Source organism: Lycorma delicatula, chromosome 2 (genome assembly GCF_047948215.1).
Source record: "Lycorma delicatula isolate Av1 chromosome 2, ASM4794821v1, whole genome shotgun sequence".
Taxonomy (NCBI): Eukaryota; Metazoa; Arthropoda; class Insecta; order Hemiptera; family Fulgoridae; genus Lycorma; species Lycorma delicatula.
Window position 1 is genome coordinate 152,896,570 of NC_134456.1, and position 21,269 is coordinate 152,917,838.

General features: G+C 30.1%; 1 protein-coding gene across 1 annotated transcript in view; it reads left to right on the plus strand.

The window, feature by feature from the left end:
* Positions 1 to 21,269, plus strand: part of mdy (diacylglycerol O-acyltransferase) — a 94,047-nt gene that overhangs the window by 66,276 nt on the left and 6,502 nt on the right. The window contains exons 7-10 of the mRNA XM_075356507.1: positions 3,567 to 3,741; positions 10,681 to 10,789; positions 14,893 to 14,937; positions 17,778 to 17,956. Of these exons, the coding sequence (XP_075212622.1) occupies positions 3,567 to 3,741; positions 10,681 to 10,789; positions 14,893 to 14,937; positions 17,778 to 17,956 (508 nt within the window). The remainder of the gene's footprint in view (positions 1 to 3,566; positions 3,742 to 10,680; positions 10,790 to 14,892; positions 14,938 to 17,777; positions 17,957 to 21,269) is intronic.

The following is a 21,269-nucleotide window of genomic DNA, read 5'->3' on the forward strand; positions in this document are numbered from 1 at the left end:
AGTCATTTTACACTTACATCACCATAAAATTTCATTACTATAAACAACTTTGTGTCATCACTGTAATCAAAATTTCTCATGATATAAATGAGCTCCCTTTGTTGACAAAATTTAATAGTATTTTTCTCACTGATACGCACAGAAATCAGTCTATCAAAATTAAACACAGGGAATAGTAATTCAATTGACTTGTAAATGAATGAATAGTACTTGTATGAAATGAATAAATAACATGTGTTCTTTATTATTCTACTTCCTTGTATAATGTTGTCTAATTAAATACTTACCTTTTGAATGAAGTATACCAAGTGACCAACCACAAGCCAGTAAATCTCTAAACAGATGATCCAAGTAGGAGTACAACAAGTCCAAAGTACTGAGTTTTACTCAAAAATGAAAAATGTTGCTGTATTGAAAATAAATTCTTTTATTAGGAATCAAGTGGATCATTAAACTTCTCAGTCTGTATTAGATTTATGTCTACCAGTTGTATGACACATCCATTATACCAGTGATGTAAGACTTTAGAAGTCATTCTTTTTAATTAAAATGCTCCGGCGGCGGAGCATTTGAATGCCCTGACCATGGCATATGCCATAGTCCATGGATGGAGGAAATTTAAGTATTTTCAGAACAAAATGTACATCTTTGTTAAAACTTCTATAATATAGCCAAAAAAGTGGGATTTTTATGACATTTTCACCATTATGCACAGAAAAGTATGTAGATAACAATCTATCATCCTATGAAAACTATTCGAAATTGCCATAGGAATGACTAATTTTACTCCTAACTAATTATATAATGCAAGGACAATTCTAGATATGATGATCTATTATTATTATTCTATTCAACAATACGAAAAAATTATTGAAGCCTTATACTATCATTAGTGTCATGTAAAAAAGAAAATACAGTACGTGCTTTTCACTGTGTTGTAAATAAACACACACATTTAATTGAAGATCAAAACCGTCAAATCGATTTATTTCAGGCAAATTTTTGTTATTGTCATGCAAATTTTACAAGAAAATATGTGCATCCTATAAAAAGTCTGTCCCTGGCATTCATAAATTGTTCAGCATACCTGCTTGTTTCTACAACAGTGGTATTTACTAATTCTTTCATAAAATTTACTAATTCTTTTGTAAATTACCAATAAATAACTCCCATTGCCCTCGATAATATCCCATGTCCTTCCAAATAAATGGACGATTGAAATTGTCCTGTACACCCACTTCACCATCACTAACTTACTCATCAGCAGCAGCATCAACTGCAATGTCATCCTCACAATTTTCACTAATTTCATTGTCAGTGTCACTATCAAAAAATAAATTTTCATATTGGAATCATTTAAAATCGTCTCAAGATCAGCTTCAGTCAAAGATTTAGTTAGGAAGCCATGGTGTCGATTGGAAGACTGATTGTGTAGGCCTAACCCAGATTCAGAAACAAGTTCTATGTGGCTCTACAGCAAAGCAAAAGAATATCTGTATGCCCTATAAAGTACAAGTAAAGTATAAGTATGCCCTATAAGTACCATGTAATTTATTAACATGCTGCTGTGTTTGTTGATCATAAATTTTCTACAATTATTTGAAACTAGAAGAATAATAACAAGGATTTTTTTCTTTGTCTTCAGTCATTTGACTGGTTTGATGCAGCTTTCCAAGATTCCCTATCTAGTGCCAGTCATTTAATTTTGGTATACTCCCTACATCCTACACCCCTTACAATTTGTTTTACATATTCCAACATTGCCTGCCTGCACAATTTTTCCCTTCTACCTGTTCTTCCAGTATTAAAGTGACTATTCCAGGATGCCTTAATATGTGGCCTATGAGTTTGTCTTTTCTTTTACTATATTTTTCCAAATGCTTCTTTCTTCATCAGTTTGCCGCAACACCTCTTCATTTGTCACTTATCCACCCATCTGATCTTTAACATTCTCCTACAGCACCACATTTCAAAAGTTTTTAATCTTTTCTTTTCAGATACACCGATCATCCAAGTTTCACTTCCATATAAAGCTATGCTCCAAACATACTTTCAAAAATATTTTCCTGACATTTAAATTAATTTTTGATGTAAAAAAATTATATTTCTGACTAAAGGCTCGTTTAGTCTGTGTTAGTCAGCATTTTTTATATCACTCCTGCTTTGTCCATTTAGTAATTCTACTTCCCAGTTAACAAAATTCTTCTACCTCCATAATCTTTTCTCTTCCTATTTTTATATTCAGTGGTCCATCTACATTATTTCCACTACATTTCTTTACTTTCGTTTTGTTCTCTTTTATTTTCACGCAGTAGTTCTTGTGTAGGACTTCATGCTTGCCGTTCATTGTTTCTTCTAAATCTTTTTTACTTTCAGCTAGAATTACTATATCATCAGCAAATTGTAGCATCTTTATCTTTTCACCTCATATTGTTACTCTGGATCTAATTGTTCTTTAACATCATTAACTGCTAGTTTTATGTAAAGATTAAAAAGTAATGGGGATAGGGAACATCTTTGTGATTCCCTTTTTTATTATCGCTTCTTTCTTATGTTATTACTGTTGCTATGTTAAATGTTAGCAATTATTCTTCTATCTCTCTATTTGAACCATAATTTTTTTTAAATGCTTAACATTATATTGTAGTCTAGATTATCGAATGCCTTTTCTAGGTCTATAAATGTCAAGTATGTTGGTTTGTTTTTCTTTAATCTTCCTTGTACTATTAATCTGAGTGCTAAAATTGCTTCCCAGTCCCTATACATTTCCTGAAACCAAGTTAGTCTTCTCCTAACACTTCTTCCACTCTCCTCTCAATTCTTCTGTACAGAATTCTAGTTAAGATTTTGATACATGACTAGTTAAACTAATTGTTCTGTATTCTTCACATTTATCTACTCCTGCTTTCTTTGGTATTATGATTATAACATTCTTTTTGAAGTCTGACAGAACTTCCCCTTTTTTTGTAAATATTACATACCAGTTTGTATAATCCATCTATCGCTTCCTCACCTGCACTGCACAGTAATTCTATATGTATTCCGTCTATTCCAGGAGCCTTTCTGCCATTCAAATCATTTAATGCTCTCTTAAATTCAGATCTCAGTATTGCTTCTTCCCTTTCATCCTCTTTGACCTCCTTTTCTTCCTCTATAATACCATTTTCAAATTCATTTCCACCATATAACTATTCAATATATTCCACCCACCTATCAGGTGGGTGGGAACCTATCAGGTTCATTACGTCAGCTGTAGTGCTACGCAGTCAGATTCTAACTTTGACCTTCAAGATATATGGGCAGTATGAATTACGTCATGCACTAGTCCGTATTTCTTACAGAAGTTGGCGACATAACACGAAAGTTGAGTCCATACGAAATACTGAGGTCGGCATCAACGGGTTAAAGGAACTAATGTGCAAATATAAACTTACATTCTTTTTTTAATCTTGAAAGCATTTATGACATCATTTGTATGATTGAACTCATTATTTGTTTATATTAACTTTTTTTTTGGTTTATTTTTTGCTATTACTATTGCTATTGTTAATTCTTTTAATTATCAGGTAATGGAAGTGCAGATTCAGGAAAATCAAAAAAGGATGTTGGTGAAAAAGATGATGATTTCCATTTAGTTCACTACCCAGACAATCTTAATTACAAAGATATATTTTATTTTATTCTTGCACCAACTTTATGTTATGAACTGAACTTTCCTAGGACTGATCGAATAAGGAAAAGGTAACTTTTATTAATAATAAAGTTTGAATGAATTTAAAATAAGTAGATTTGTTTTGGTTTTAGTATATTATTTATTTCAAAATGATAAACTAATATTATCAGTAATTTTTATCAAATTGTAAATAAAATTTGTAATTATTAAACTAATGTATATGATAATCATTAAGGTTTTTAAAAATAACTTAAGCATTAAAATCCATTATTTTTAGTGCCTTTATGTATTCCTTATATTATCGTTGAGTATAGCCCATAAGAGAGTTTTGTTTTTAGCATAAAACTTCTAAGTAGTACTCCTTCGTGACTGTACAACCTTGTGGATGGAATTTGTGGTGAACAGTTCCACTGTTGTCGAATTGTTAGATGGGCCTTCACATTTGACCAGGTTTGACGTGTTTTTTTTGGGCATGGCATCTCAGAAAACTTCCATTAGAATTATGGAGCCTTTGTCTCAACATTATAGCCATACACTCATGTTTCATCACCAGTTATGACACGTTTGAGCAATTCTGGGTCATCAACAATGTTTGTAACTATTCATTTAGCAATGCTGCTTATGTTGAAAATATAGCAGTTTTGGAACAAATTTGCCACCGATTTCATGTTCAAAACATTAGTAACAATCACTTCACATTAGCTGTACGAAATTCCTATTTCTTTGGCGACCTGTCTAATGATGATTCTGTGATGTATTAGCAAGCACAATCCCTTTAACTTTTTGACATTTTCATCAGTGATTGATGAGCTAGTTCACTCAGACCTCGTGAAATCTTCAATATCTTCTCAGCTTTCCTTAAAGCGTTTGTACCACTCATAAACTAGTGGTTGTAACATAGCATCATCGCCAAAGGCCTTCTATGAAATTTTAAATGCTTTGCTGCACTTAATTCTCCTTTAATAAAAAATTTCAGACAAATTTTCTGATCTGACATTTTGCCACCCAAAAAATCACTAAACACAATAAAGTACATGTTACTTTAATACTCACCAAACACAAACTATCTATTGCAGCTGGATTTTAACATATCTTAAAATTAACATATACATGTGCTACCAATCTACAGAAAAAACTCAGTTGACAAGATACAGCATGCAAAATTAAAAAATTTACGATACTTTTTGATCAGACCTTGAATAATTCTTGTTAGCAGATATTGAAAAGAAAGCTAAGAATAATGTGAAAGAATTGTAGAATTTTGTTATTAATAATATTTATGTATTAAGCCTCATATTATACGTTGCTTTCTTATTGATCACATTTCTTTAAATAATAGTCATTTTACAGTTAATTTAAAACCTAGTGTTTATGTGGCCGTAGGTAGAGTTCCCTCTGATTTTGTGAAAGAATTTTTAGAACCATTGACCAGACATCTCCTCCTCTATTATCTGTTTCATAGTTTTTATGGTTTTTTAAATCAATAGAAAGTATCTCATGTTACCACTATTTTTAAATTGGGTAATAAAAATTTAGCTAATATTTTTAGCCTATTCTTAGGATTTTGAATTGTTTGCCTAAATTTCTAACAGATATTATGTAATGATATGTTGTCTAACGTTTGTTGTATTCATTATGTGACTGTCCAAATTTACAGGCCCTCTATGAATGTTTGCAGCTCAGGTGTACCACTATCAAATGTTGGTCCTTTTTGTTTTTAGTTTTCTTTAAATGACTTACCAAATTTTGTGATGTATATTTTTCGGACATTTTCTTTACACATGGTAAGTTTAAATACCATATATATCCTGATTTTAAATTTATCTGTACCTTTCATCCATGACTTCATCCTTAAAATATGTATTTTTGTTAACTAAAATATACTAGAATCATGGTAATAATTTTTTTATCTAATAAAGGAAGTAAGTAATAAAAGAATTATTTGTTTTTTACCAGCTGTATATTAAATTACATGATGCACCATTAAAAAAAAAAATGTTAATCAGTGGCGCAGTGGTAGCATCTCAGCCTTTCATATAAACGGTCTTGTGCTCATATCCTAATCAGTCATTTTTCATATGCTAAGAGTGTTTATTCTATAATCCCACACACAACCTTTCAACTAATGTGCTGAATTACCAATTATAAAAAACAATTTCCAGTCAAATGTTTTATAGTGATGTTTATTTAAGTATTAAGTATATTTTCATATTTGTATTAATTATTAACATACTTAAATTTTAAGGTTTTAATTTTATGATCTTTATTTTGTAAAAAATATTTTATAAGATTAATAAAAATATAATAAACAGTACTTTATATACTCAACTTTTTGTACATTAAGCTTAATTTTCTTATTAAAAAAAAAAAAGTTTCTCCATAAGAGAGAAGGGGAACAGCTCTACGTTCTGATCAAAGTTCTATGTCTGATCAAAGTTCTTGCAGTGACTTGAGTCTGCTTTGGTATTTATTTAAACTGATGATCGAGTGTGTATCTTTCGCTGGTGTTGAATTCTTTATAGACTATGGCTTTAACTGCATCTGTAACAAAAGCTTAGAGTACTCATTATTTTCCCATTTTCGCCAAGATCCTACTCTGTATCTGGTGTTTGATTTATAAGTGCATCCACCTCATAAAGTGGAAAGCGATTGAGTTTTTGTCCTACAAGACACGTGGCACTGCTGGTGTAAGTGCCTGTAACAAGCAAGGGTTCACACAGGTAGGGTTCACCCTAGTCCTGCTTCAATTCTTTTCAGAGAGGGGGCTGTAATCAGTATTTTCATAATTGCTTGTACTTGCATAAACAATCCAGCAGCAGCTAAGAGATGTGAAGAGTGCCAGAAGGACAATCAGGATCGTGCTTCAGTAAATCGGTTAATTTGATAGTTGAGGGTTATAAATTTTGGTAGATTGTGATGGTTGGAAGAAATCATATGTAGGTGATAGTAAGTCATGTAAATACACTGGTGGAAATGTCTACTGAGGCATTTACATTAGTGGCATCATGACAGAGGCCAAACTGATGACTGTGATGTCAGATTTAGAGGTCTAAAAGATGACCTCTGGTAAAGCTCCTCTGGGCTAGGAACAGAGGGGGTGGTGTAATGACTAGAATTGTCACAAGGCAGGTGTCTTCCCCTTCAGGAATCAGGATTTGATGTAATATATATATATATATATATAAATGCATGAAAATTCAATACCTGACCATAGCTTAATAAACAAAATAGAAAGGGTTATGCAATTGAATATCACACTAACACTTTTTTTAACTTTCAAACGTTTAGTTGGACATTAAACTTACAAATAGCAGACCTGGAAGCTGTAAGTTTACAACATACTACCAGGTTAGGGCTTAGTCAATTGATTTATCACTCACTACCTGAAATCCAAGTGATAAAAGAAAACATAAAAAGGAGTTTTCTTTTTAAAAGGATTTTGAGGAATGTATGGAATCTAGCAATAGGGATATTGCAGAACTGTTTGACACTAATTGGGATAATGGGCATAGTTTGAAATGAATAAAGCCTCTGAAGCAAGCCATTTTGGAAATGAAATAAAATACATCATAGCAGTTAACAGATATTTCTTTAATAATTTATATGGTATAGGAAGCACTTGATATGAAAATTATATTACTTGTCTACCTGTTGTTATTCTGTTACAATAAAATTTTCTGTTAAATTACTAATATTTTGAAAAAAATTTTTTTATAGATTAAGTACCAAAATTAAATTCAGTTTTCTAAATTTCACAGGTGGAAATACTGTAGTAGCTATTACATAATGTGATTCAGCAAATAACTCAAATTATCATTTCACACAAATTGCTAACAACTACAACACTTTTTAAGCTATATTGTTCATCCAGTAATGCTGTTATGTGGATGTATTTTCCTAAACCATTCTTAGAGATCAATAAAAAAATTATTAAACTAATTAATCTTATAGACCAATTTATAAAAATTGTTAAATTATCCATGTTAATTAACAAATATTTATGAATGTGTACTCTTTGCTAAAAAGAATAGTCACTTATTCTTAAAAAATAAAAATATTAAACCAGGAGACAACAGAACTGTTTCCTATTATTCAGTACAATACTTCATCTTACAAGAGAAGGCCTTATTACACTTCTGTTGTCATTTTTAATAAATTACTAAACCATATAAAAAAATCTTTTCTTCAGTTCATTAAAATATAATTAAAAGTATTTCTTTCACAAATAAAATATTACTGTTGATAAATTTTTAAATAATACTAATCAAAATATTAACAAATATTCTGCATTCCATTCAACATGTATATAATTATGTTCAAACAACTATCATTAAGGCTTCTGAATAGTGATTCATGTGTTATTTTTTTTATACTTAGTATCATCATGTAATTGCCTTAACAATATTTCAAGTTTGTATATTTAGAATAGTTGATATGGAATTTAATTACATCTGTTCTTTGTTTTACAATTAATTGTGTAAATCAGTGCTTTACAAAGCACTTATTTCTTTTTTTTTTTGTTTTCTGTAGGGGTAGGAAAAAGCTCTTCCAGGTGCCATCAGGTTCACTCTGATGGCAAGTGCAGGGCTCTTACCCACTAAAAAACATCCCCCTCTAGTCACACAGGGGCCAGACTTAATCCATGTAATATGTACACAGCCCCTGCACAATCATCCAGGCGCTCTTGTCACCGAATTAGAATAGCCACAGTGACGTCCTCAGGGTATCATTGGCGAATGACAACTCCAAGGAGCCCCCATTGCCCACCTCCTTAGGCTGGCTGCTCACAGCCAGCATTAGTTGCTCCGCCTCAGGTCAACTAAAGACTTCCAGGTTGCCTGCCCCTCTCCCGTTCGAATTATGGCTCACACCGCAATGTCCAAGCATATCTGTCACCCAACATCACACTTATGACATTATCCACATTTACTGTGTTGTGGTCCATCATGGCGACCCTCAAGTCTCTCTACCTTGTGCAAAAAACAGTATGTGTCCGCCATATCCTGCTCCCCACAATCATAGCAGCATCTCGTGGTACTCCTACTCATAACGGTATAGGTAATCTTGCAAAGCACGTAGTTTCCATTTTTCCTTCAGATATTTCATATCTTACTCAGATGTTACGTACAGAGATAAAATACATAAAGATAAAGAGCAACAATAGGGAGTGTCGTGTTTCTGTAATATATAAATTTAATAGTAAATACTATTTGTCAGTTCAGAAGAAACCTGATGTGGACACCACATGACTTACGCCTATTAAATTACACATACACATTTTTTTAAAATGAAAAGTACATAAAATTTTATTTCATTAATAAATTATGATATTTTTCTATATTTTTTTTTAATTGTTATTGAAGATTATTTATTGTAAACATTTTTAAAATCAGAAGTTATTAATTATTAATAATAAATCAGTATATATAAATAAATATAAAAAAATTAAAAAAAAAAAAGATGAAGTTTGATTTGAACAGATGTACCTTGTAAGATCCAAATATTTCATTAATTATAATAATTAGATATAATAATGAATTATTTTATATACTCACTTGATACATAGTATTAATTTTAATGGTCCAGTGGGTCTGTGTGTTTACCTTCATGTTGCACGCATAATTCTGTACGTTTCCACGTCCTCTGTGACATGCGACAGAGCATTTCTGGTGTTACGTTACAGATGGCATCCCTCACAGCATCATACAATACTTCATTTGTGGTGTAGTGATGTGTAGATATGTGTGCCTTGATAATTCCCCATAATGAACAGTCTGGTGTGGTGAGATCAGGACTTCGTGGTTGCCATGATAATGGAGCTAGTGATGCTGGAGTACCGCAGCCAATCCAACATCCTGAAAATTTTTCATTCATAAACATGTGAACAAAACGTGCAGGTGCTCCATCCTGCTGCAACCATACTCGTTCCATGAGATCTTTTTCTTGAAGGCTGTGGTTTTTACCATGCCTCCAACATTTCTAAATAAGTTTGTGCATTCAATGGCCCATCAAAAAAATAAGGACCAAACAAATGCCAAGCTGTCATTCCAGCCCATATCATGATGTGTGGGGGATTTCTTTCCAACTCTGTTGTGTAATATGGATTTTCTTTCACCCAAAATAACATTTCTGGCATGCAAAATACTATAGATGCACATTCATCAGTAAAAAGCACTTTTCCATGGTGCACTACAGCGGGGAATTTTTTTAATAAAGCCCAGCAAGATGTAGTGCGATGTTCCATGTCTGCCTCTGACAGTTTGTTGATGAACATCGGATGAAATGGCCTAACTTTTAAGTCCTTTTTCATGTGGTCTTGCATTGTCCTCCATGTTATATGAAGTTCAGCTGACCGTTTACAAGTTGATTTCACTGGGGATTGTTCAATGGAAACTGCAACAGCAGCACATGTTTCTAACTGCATTAACTTTCATCTACTATGCTGCCTATCTTTAACACTGCCTAATTCAAATGCATGTTTTTCCCAAGCCAACATTTTTGCTTTTCTTGGAGGAAACTTCTTTAACCATTGCCGAAACATATCACTAATTAGCTTCATTGTTTGATTCGTACGTTGTTCATGAATCCATCATCACTAACCTCTCCTCAATGCTGAACTACTCGTATAAGCCATGTCAGCCATTTTATCACATCTATCTTTCTATTCAGAATGTGTGACGTAAAAAACTGTTGCCAACCGACCCCAATGAAAATACCTGATGTCCCAACTCATATCCTATCTCCCATTTTTTGTTAACTTTAGGGGCACGGTGACTTCCTGGCCGTAATGTATATTTATATAAACATAAATAAGTATTAAATATTCTGCTGAACCTCACTATATTAAATGGGAGTCTGTGGCAGTGTCACAGATTGGTTTTGAAGCAAAAGTGGTGGTTTAATGTTTAAAATTTTGTTTTCTTTCTACAGCTTTGTAGAAACAAGCAATAGTAAAAGCATTAAAGCCAATCCTAATTTAAATTATCTGTTTGTTATATTTGTTTTAGGTTTCTTGCGAAAAGATTATTTGAAGTAATAGTTTTAGTACAAATAATGATGTCACTCTTTCAACAATGGATTATTCCTTCGGTTAAGAATTCTCTCATTCCATTTTCGGTAAGCTTAATTTTTGAAATATTTAATTTCTTTAGTTTTAATAATTGTATGTTATTCTTCTTCTGCTTAATGACTGAATTTTTTCTTTGTGTTTAAATTATTGAATAAAAAAATTTTATTTTTGGTCTAACTCCTTTAATACTTATCGTTTGTTTTTATATTTTATTATCTGCATTTAAATTATTGATTGAAAATGTAATTATGAAAATTTTCATTATATTGTGAGATATGTAGAAATAAACATTTCTATAATTTAACAATATCTTATTTAATCCACTTTATTTGGTTTAAAGTTATTTAAACATAAACTTTTTAAACAATAAACCAAACCAAATTTAATAAATATCACTTTTCAAATATAATATGTTTATTTGCTCTTGTGACATCTTAAGTGATAGATGCTGTTATTCTTACTCTTGCATCATTACTGTCATTTGTTTTTTTGAGTTAGGCAGAACGTGCTTTGAGTGTGGTTGATAAAGTGTTAGATTTGAATTGATTTAGAATGTTGTTCTTTTGTGTGTGTGTTTTTTTAGTAAAGTTTTATAATGTTTGAATATAACATTGTATTTATAAAATATCAAGAGTGTTATAAATGTTGGTGGATTTGTGATTAGCACAAATAAGCAGAAGTTTTTACTTCCCATCCAATCAAATGTCTTTCATACTGACTGTTCCTCTATAAATCATAACCTCATATCGTTTGTTCATCAGAAGTATTTTTTTCTTTTAACCGTTAATGGTTGTATTAAAAATAACAAAACAATTAAAAGTAAGTGCTTGCTACTTTGTCTGATTTCACTGAGCAAGAAGTGTGAGCAGTGATACATTTTGTTAACTCACTAGGAATGAAACTAGTAAAGGTTATTTATAGAATGCAGGAGCAATAAGAAAATGAAGAAAATATTTTTTTGATAGGAAGCAAGATCTACAAATGGATTGATGGCTTAAAAAGGAAGGATTTCTCTTCATTATAAATGATGAAAAGGAAGGTCTTCAAACAATAATGACAGTGTCAAAGTAGTTAAACAAATTATTTGCTATTATTGATGAAGTTGCAATAAATTTGAAAATAAGCCATAGCTCAGTATTTTCAATTATCCATAATACTGTAATTTATTGAAACATCTCTTCAATCTTTTAAGCTCATTGGATTCCACATCAACTGAGAAGATATCTGTAAGAGAATTGTTTGAAAATTTCCCAGAAGCTTTTGAAATTTTATAATAATCATTGTTAAGATGTGAATCCATCCTTTTAACTCAAGAGTTAGCAACAGAGTTTGGTCTGGAAACAAACTTTATATCCTATGACAAAAATTCAAAACTCATAAGAGTGCAAGAAAGTTGATATTGTCATTCTGGGGAATGGCAGATCTAGTTTATATTCACTTGATAAGTAAGGTGAAATGGTGAATAGTAAGAAGTATTTTGGGGTATTGTGATCATAAGGCAAAACTTGTTAAAAGAAGGACTAAGTGCATAGTGGTAGGGGGGGGGGGATTATGGATTATATCAGATTATGATCATCATTAGTCTGGTGCTTTGCTTGGCAATCCCTTATACCATCACTCTTCTTCATCCATCCTTGACCCAAGTCTTTTTCTTTGTTCCCTTGTAGTTTTCAATCATCACTTCATCCTTCTTCCTCGCTTTCTTTATCCTTCTCCTGACCCTTGTGATGCATTTGTCAAGATTCCATTTCATCTAACCACCTGCCCCAACCAGCTTCCTTTTTTTTGTACTTTCTACATAAGTGCTCTTTTTCTTTAATCCTGTTAATTACTTCCTTATGTTTCATCTTATTTGTCCATTATACTTCTCCACATCTACATCTCAAAAGCCTCAGTCCAGTTCCTCTCTTTCTTCCTCATACTCCATGTTTCATTTCCATACATAGCATTTGACTAACCTTTTCTTTAATTCTAAGACTTTCTTTGCTATCGTTATCTTTGCTTTTATTTCCATCATGCTCTTCCAATGCTCTGTCACAGTAACTGTATTTTGTATTTTTTTATTCTTCCTTCACTTGTCCCCTTACAACTAAATCCTGTTTGTTGTTTACTCCCATTACTTTAGTGTTTTCTATATTTGTTTTCAGTCCTTCTTCCTGGGCTGTTAATAATCTCTGAAGCGTGTGTGTTCTATTTGCTAGAATTACTATATCTTCAGCAAATCTTATGGATTGTATTTTTCAGCTTCCTATACTTATCTGTTTTCTTTCTTCTTATATATTCTTACCGTATCTTCAATCTAAATCTCGATAAGGCTATTTTCATATGGTACAAAATTCCATATTCCATGTACAAGCTTCAAAGCTGTCATAATTTCATCAACCACAGATGAATAAATAGAAATGTTAAACAGTTTCTGTAAGAGATAGCATCCTTGGCTGACACCTCAACCTAGATACATCCAGCCGGTTATATATTTACTTATTTCATAGCTGAAATTATTTACTTTCTTATCTACTTTTACTTTCTTTATAATTTATTTTTACTACGGTTATTTTATTTTATTTTTTATACGGTTATTTTTACTTTCTTTCATAGCTGCTGTTTGTCTCGTGTATAATTCTCTAATTATCTTTCAGTCCTTCTATTCTTAATTCTTTTTCTGTAAGAATCTCCATCATTTTCTTCCATTTGAGTCTATCAAAGCCTCTGAATTTATGTACAGACAATTTATGTACAGAACAATTTATGTTCATTCCTCTTCCTCTCTTCAAACATCCTTAACAGGTTAATGGCATCTCTAGTTCTTTTCCATTTCCTGAAGCCAAACTGTTCCTCTTCTGGATTCTCTTCCATTATTCTTACCAATCTCCACTTTAGGACTCTTAACAATATTTTAGTGGCATTAGCTATTAAACTTATTATTTTTAGTGGCATTTGGTATTAAAGTTATTAGTTCATGTTTTATACATATCCTGATACCAGTTTTCTTTGGAATTGGTTTCATTACTGTTCTCTTCAGGCCATTTTCCCATACGTTATATTTTATAGTTCAACTATTTCTTCTAAAAATTATCAAAAAATCATGAAAATGATTTTTTTTAAACTAACTATTTGGATGTTAATTGAATTGAGATGAATTATAATTAGAGTATTGAAACTAGGTACACTACAAAGCTGACTACACAAATTCTTAATATATCCTATGACGGTGGAAATCAGTATGTTAAAGGAGGGCAAACACATCCAGTTATTTGAGCTTTTGTCCATTATACTTGAGCATGAAATGAATTCATTTCCTTGGATTTTTTTTACTGGGTCTGTTACCAGTGGATCCGAGGTTCTGCAGGGTAAAAATCATTTGCTAAAGGTATGCAAAACAATATTCTAGTAGTAAAAACTTTCATAATTTTATTTAATATAATGATAGTATTAATTGGTCAGAATATCATTTCTCTAATCAGTTTACCCTTTTCCAATTTTCCTTACATCCAATAATCCTTCCAGTGGGTTTCACCAAATTTCAAATGTCATTTAACTTATTTTTGAAGTGAAATGTTTGAATAAATATTCATTTTCTCCCCATTCTTTGATCGTAATAGATGACTGTAATTAATATAATATTTATAATGATTTTTTATAATTATTATTAATTAGTCTTTCTTGCCAATAACAAAATTTTCAGTGATGTATGAATTGGAGAGTGCCGTGGCCTCTCATGTGTTGAAAATAGTAAATTTTGTCTTGAGATCAGCCAAAACATTTGAAGTCGTTAAAAGCATGATAATATATATAGCAGAATATATATATATGTTTAGTATTGTAAACAACCAATTTTATGTATATAAATTCTGTTCCTGGTTGTGTCTTTATGCATTCTAAATTGTGTATAATGAAGAAATACACATTCTTCAGTTGACTTAATTCTGTCTATCTATCTAATTCTATTCTGAACATATCTGCAACAGAAGTGAAGGAAGTTATGAGTTATGTAGCTATGCTACATCATAACTTTGTTAGTCTCAGTTTAAAATAAATTAATAAATAGTTTTATTCTAATTCTTGTCTTTTGTTTTGTGTTTTATTCTTATAATTTTGATTTGCTAATTTGTCTAGTATATATTCTATTGTTTTTTTGTTTTTTTTACAGCACATGGAGGTTGCGAAAGCTACAGAACGTCTACTGAAACTCTCTGTAAGACTTTTACAATTTTTTTTTGCATGGTTTTGTTTTATTGTTATTTCCACTACTTGTTGAATTTATCAAATATTGCACTAAAATTATATTGACATTTTTATATTGATAAGTTTAATTCTAATATTACTGTTAAAATTTTTAATTTTTTATTGTATTAAATGATGTAGTTTTATATGCAGTTAACTAATATGATAGTTGTAGGATTAAGATTATTAAGTGTGTTTTTTATAGTTGATAATTTAGTGGGTTATTGTTGTTTGAATGACTAGATAAGTAATAGACCATTGCAAAAGCTGCACTATGTAAAACTAAACATGTATCTCATCAATGTGAAATCAAACAAATTGGTAATTGCTTGTTTTTTTAACTTGTTCTTTTTTATGACTCTCATAATATAAAAATTAACTTTTTTAAATCTTAAAAAGAATTGCTTTTTTCAACATTCCATGCCCAAAAATTATTAAATTTTGTCAAGATTCTTTTTCCTTTCTTATTAGGTCAGTGATAAGATTGGTTCAGTTATTTCACTAGTGACCAGATTACTTTTATTATAATTATTGTACATCAATTAAGAAAAAAACAAGTCATGAATCAAATTTTTTTATATTTTTCACTGATGTGATATCTGACCTCATAGTCAAGCTTCATTTTTAATTTTACTCACTGTAGTAATAAAATCACATGAATATCTATCATGCACAATCCACATCATAAAATATATTTATACTATTTATACTAGTTGTAAAAATAAAGAAAAATTCATATGTTTCCAAAAATGATAAAAAAAATTTAACATTGTCATTGTCAGAAAAAATATATCAAAGATGGAAAGAATATATTAGTGCCTAAAGCCATCACTATTTTTTAAGTGTATTAAATTGATTCATTTAGAAGAGTTAGTATCACTGACATTGAATTAACATAGTAAAAAACTGTTTTGTAAGAGAATTCAAATAATGTAAAAATAAAAAAGAATACATAAACATGTGTTTGGACATAATTTATTTACACATTCATTGCTCCATTTAGATACAAATTTCTGTTCAAATTAGATCTTGTTACTTGCATTCTAACTCAAGTTTAACCCCTTAAGCTGGGAGTGCTACCAATCCTATGTATAAGGTGTGTTTGTTATAGTCATTAAAATTGGTGACTGTGCCCAAGCAGTTCATAGGGATTTTCCTAACACTTTATTTCTCATTATCATGATCCTGTCCTGTCTGCTGATGTGATAAATACCTTGGTTAAATACTTTGAAGAAATATCTCTGGCAAAAAAGAAAAAACTTACTAGTAATACAAGAACAATTTTCACACTTGCAAAAGTTGAAGCTATTAAAATTGATATTTTGCAGAGTCTGATACAATTGACACAAAGTCATTCAAGATCAGTTAACATATTTTATACTAATTCACAAAGAATTTTGTCAAAAGATTTAAATTTTCATCCATATAAATTGTATGTTGTAAAATAATTGAAGTCTTATATGGGTTAAGAAATCATAAATATTTTTGTGAGTTTATTTTAAAATATTGATAATGACCAAAATTTTCTTCTCAGTTTATGGATATCAGATGAAACAAATGGTTTTACTTAACTGGTTTTGTAAATGCACAAATTTTTTTTTATATTACTTGTTAAAAAATCTAAGCTAACTTCACAAGTGACCCATTCAAAATTAATTGATGTACTTATACCAGAAAATTATTATATCATATTTCTTTCAAAATAACAATGATCAAAACAACTGTTATGGCAGGTCAGTACATCAATATGATTTAAACATTTTTAACTAATCAATCAAGGCAATTTGGTAGGGTCACTTTGGTTTCAATAAGATGGTGTAAAAGTACACAATGCTTGCATCTATATTACTTGTCATATACTGGAATCGTGTTATATTGAGAAATGAAACATTTCATGTCTTACATGATCTCAAAGTTTTTTAATTGGATGTGATCTACTTTTGTGGGTTTTTGAAAAGTAGTGTCTACAACATTAAACTTTTAAATATTGATAAAATTAAAAGCAACATTACTGTAGAGATTGCAAACAATACAGTTGAAATATTGGGAAACTTCAGCAAGATAGTTCAAGAATGCATACCTGCAAAGAGGTCCAGTCTTGTGCAAGCAATATCATTTTTAAGATGTAATAGTTATATGTTAATTTGTAAACAGCATAATCTGTTCTGAAATCTGATTAAATAAAATTAATTAAAAAAGATCTTTAGGTTTTCATTTTTTCTCTTTAAATTTTCTCTCTTCTTTAGCCCATTATGTACGTTTTTATACTTAGTGAAATTTTATCTGTATACATATATAGTTCTATATATGTTCAGTTTTATCCATTCTTGTTACTGACAAAGTATTCTGCAATCTCATCTTCTAATATTGATGAATTCAATGGAGAATGTATTTGGTTTAAATGGAATAATGTATTATAAAACTTCATATATATATATATATATATATATATATTGCATATATATGGATATATATATATATGTATACAATTTCAGTTTGATTACTTGTTTTACTTGTTACCCTTTTGTTATGAATCTATTTCTTATTAATTCATGTGTTTATTGCTTGTAAAATAGATTTCATATACCCATAAGCATGGGCATGAAACAGCAAATTAAAGTTTTCATAACGTTTGTTGTGTTATAACACTATGTTTATAATTATTTATTGTGCAATTTGTTGCTGGTATGTTTTATGTTACATTAAAATTAATGCTGTTTATAATTTTGCTGATAACTAATAAAACTGATCTTTTGACAATTCAGCTATGTTTCCTGCATGCAGTTTATGAATTATTTATTTTCCTTGTAGATTCCAAACCATTTGGTATGGTTAATATTTTTCTACATGATGTTTCACTCATGCTTAAATCTCACTGGAGAGTTGCTTCACTTTGCTGATCGTAATTTTTATTGTGATTGGTGGAATGCTAATAATATTGATTTATTCTGGCGCAGCTGGAATATGCCTGCACACCGCTGGGCTGTGAGGTATTTTTTTTAATTCTAAATTAAATTTTTATTTAATTTATTTTCTTTTGCTTTTTTTATTAACAATATGTATTTTATTATATTTTTTTTGTTATTAGTTTGTAATTGTTATAAAATATGACTAATGACATTTAAACAGCTTTTTATAGTAAATTTGCCATTTATTAATAAATTTTGCCTATATAATTGTTATCTCTATCAACTAGTTCTAATTATATATTGGAGTATTTGACATCAGATGTTTTGAGGTTGTATGTAATGGCATTACTGTCTGATAATTTGATAATCAGTATTTTTTAGTTCTTGTATTTGTAAATATTTATTTAAAAATTTTCAAGTTCTGTGTATTATAAAGGAAAATGTAATATACACTGGAATGAGAGTGTAAAAATATCTCACAAAGCGATAGGTGCTGCCATTCCTCTAGTATTAACATTTTAAAACTTGTAACACACACCTTCTCATTTTCTGTCAGTCACCATTGTTATGGAATCGAGTACACCTAATATGGCAACACATCTAAAACTATGTGCAGTGATTGAATTTTTAACAGTGGAAAATATGAATGCTAGTGACAATAAAATTTAATTTATTGCTAGGTGGGCAATAAAAGTTTATGCATCAGAAGCTAGTAAAGTAAATATTGAGGATAAATCTTACAGTGGTCAACCAGTTTCTGTGACTATTGAGAACCAAAAGAAGGTTTTTACTTCCGTTTCCACCTCCTTTTGGTTTCTAAAAAACGCCCTAAAACGCCTTATTAGATTATATGTCATAATTTGATGATCCATGAAGACAATAATTCTATGACACGATAATGCTTGACCGATATGTGATAACATACATTGTGTGTATTTGTTGAGGTTCTTGTGAAGTTGAAATTTGAACTTATTCCTCACTTTCGATACTCACTAGATTTGGTGTCCTGTGATTTTCACCTCTTTCTGTAATTAGAAAGGGATATTAAGGTATTCATTTCACCATGGATGATGAACTAAAGGACGTAGTCAGGTCATGGATCAAGGTAAGCACCAGCATTCATCATTGATGAAATGAGAAAACAGCGTCAGCTTTGGAAGAAATGTAAAGCTGTAAATGGGAGAAAATGTAAGTTTTTGTAACAGATATGCCATATTTATTTCATGTATCAGTTATAAGCAACTATGCATTAATTTTCAGTCACCCCTTGTAGTATACATTGAAGTATTACACTAATTTAAAAAAAAAATTCAGGATTAAAAGTTCATGCCCAATTTCATTCTCTTTACTCTTTATTGTTATTATTATTTTTATATTGTGAACAAGATGAATTTTGTGTCTGAAAAATACGAAGCCTTACTAGGATTCAAATATACAGAATTTTCAGGGTGAAGGACACCACTCCATTATGTTCATTGTTAATATTTTTATAATAATCTTGTTATCTCAGTCATTACATATTTACACTGTTTTTTGGCATGGAAACATGTTAGGTATTATTACATGAAGTAAAAAAGTAGAGAAAAGTACTCTGTTAGTTCCAGCTTAAGTCATTATCACCAGCATTTAAATTTACACCTTACTTTAGTTCTGTGCAAATACTAGCAACATGGAGATTATGTGTGAGTTATTTAATCTGAAATTATTTTAAATATACAGAATCATGGTATAAAATGGATAATTTAATGAAATTAAATTTCAGTGGTTAAATTTATTTATAATTATTTTCTTTTACATTCTAATTTAACAAAATTATTATATATCATATTCTTTTTAATGGACATAGTGTTTTATAAAAATGGTGTGCTTAAAATGTCCTTTTAACCTTTCCTTAACACTTTAATGGCTGAAGATGAAAATTCTAAATTTTTGTTACTCTAACTAGCCCATTATGTGGTAGGGTAATAAGGGACTCAAATAATTCATTAGATGTGTTTCTTTGCACAAATAGGACTTACAATTTTAAAGATCTTGACTGCATAGAAAGATCATTTCTGTTTTGTATTTATCAGAATGATTCTTATTTTTTTGCTAAGAGAATGACTATACATTGTACTGTAAGGGAAACTAAGTGAAAACTAAGATGATCAGGACAATGAATGGCCCAATCAGGAAAACACTGAAATTAATCCTATATCATTCAGTGACAATTTTTTTTAAAAATTAAAATAAATTTTGAAAAGTATTAAAATTATCTCAGTTTTTCATTCAATAAATCTTTTTTTAATAAATAAAAACTATATTTAATTTAACAAATTTTTTTATAGTAGCTGATTTTGTCAGTATGTCTTTGTCTTTTTTTTTTTAGTATCAACTGATTAATTAATACATCCCAAAAAAGTGCTGGATTTCAGGTAATTCATCAGTGACGTTCAGTTTTCCTTTGTAATTTTTTAAAACTTCACTACGTTATGTTACTTCAAACTGTGACTGGTCACCATTTTTTAACAAATCAATCCATCAAGCTCTGTTTTCTACAATTTTTTTTTTCTTTTAAAGAAATCTTATAGTTGCCCTATCTTCAAATTTGAAATTCTTGAACACATTTCCTACTCTGTGTCTGCACCAAAAAAAAAACCAGGAAGGTTATATAAAAAGATAGTTTTTATGGTGGAAGTATTAATCTTCAACTGTTGGAAAGTTAAGGAGGATTAAAGGGACTTTTCTAACTCAGTATATCATTTTAGTTATCATTGTTTCCTGTCATTTACTTATACAGAAGTTGAGCTTATGATTGTTTTACTGCATTCATGTTTTAAATCATTTTTAAAATGCTTATTATTAACAGTTTTAATCTGGATTTTAGTGATTCCTGATAGTATATTTTATTACACTGTTTTGCATCACTATTTCTAGAAATAGAATGATATAAGAAACAAATGTTGAAGAGTAAAGCGGTATATTTCCTGGAAAAGTAAAGAATCTATCTATTCTCTCTTTAAAGAATAGTGTACATATCTTTAATTGATAATGAATATTATATTTCTATGTATTTAATTTGATTTTGTAGGGAGCCAAACATAGTTGTTCATCAAGGGAATAATAAAAGTATGGCAGAATTGAATGGAACAGTTTTAAAATTGGTAGTGAATTTGTAAAATCTGTTTAAAAGAAAGTGATAAACTATCCTCCAGAAATTTAATAATGTTGGTTTGAATACTTAAGGTTAGGGTGGAAATGGGTGGTAGGCATGTGCGTGGGTAAGAGAAAGAAAGTGCACTTTAAAAGTATTTGTTTTGTAAATTGAAAGATAAATGTTAGAGGAAATATAAGACAAATATAATAAAGGAGCTAATCTACCAGTTGGGAAAATTTGTGATTTTCATGTAGAAAA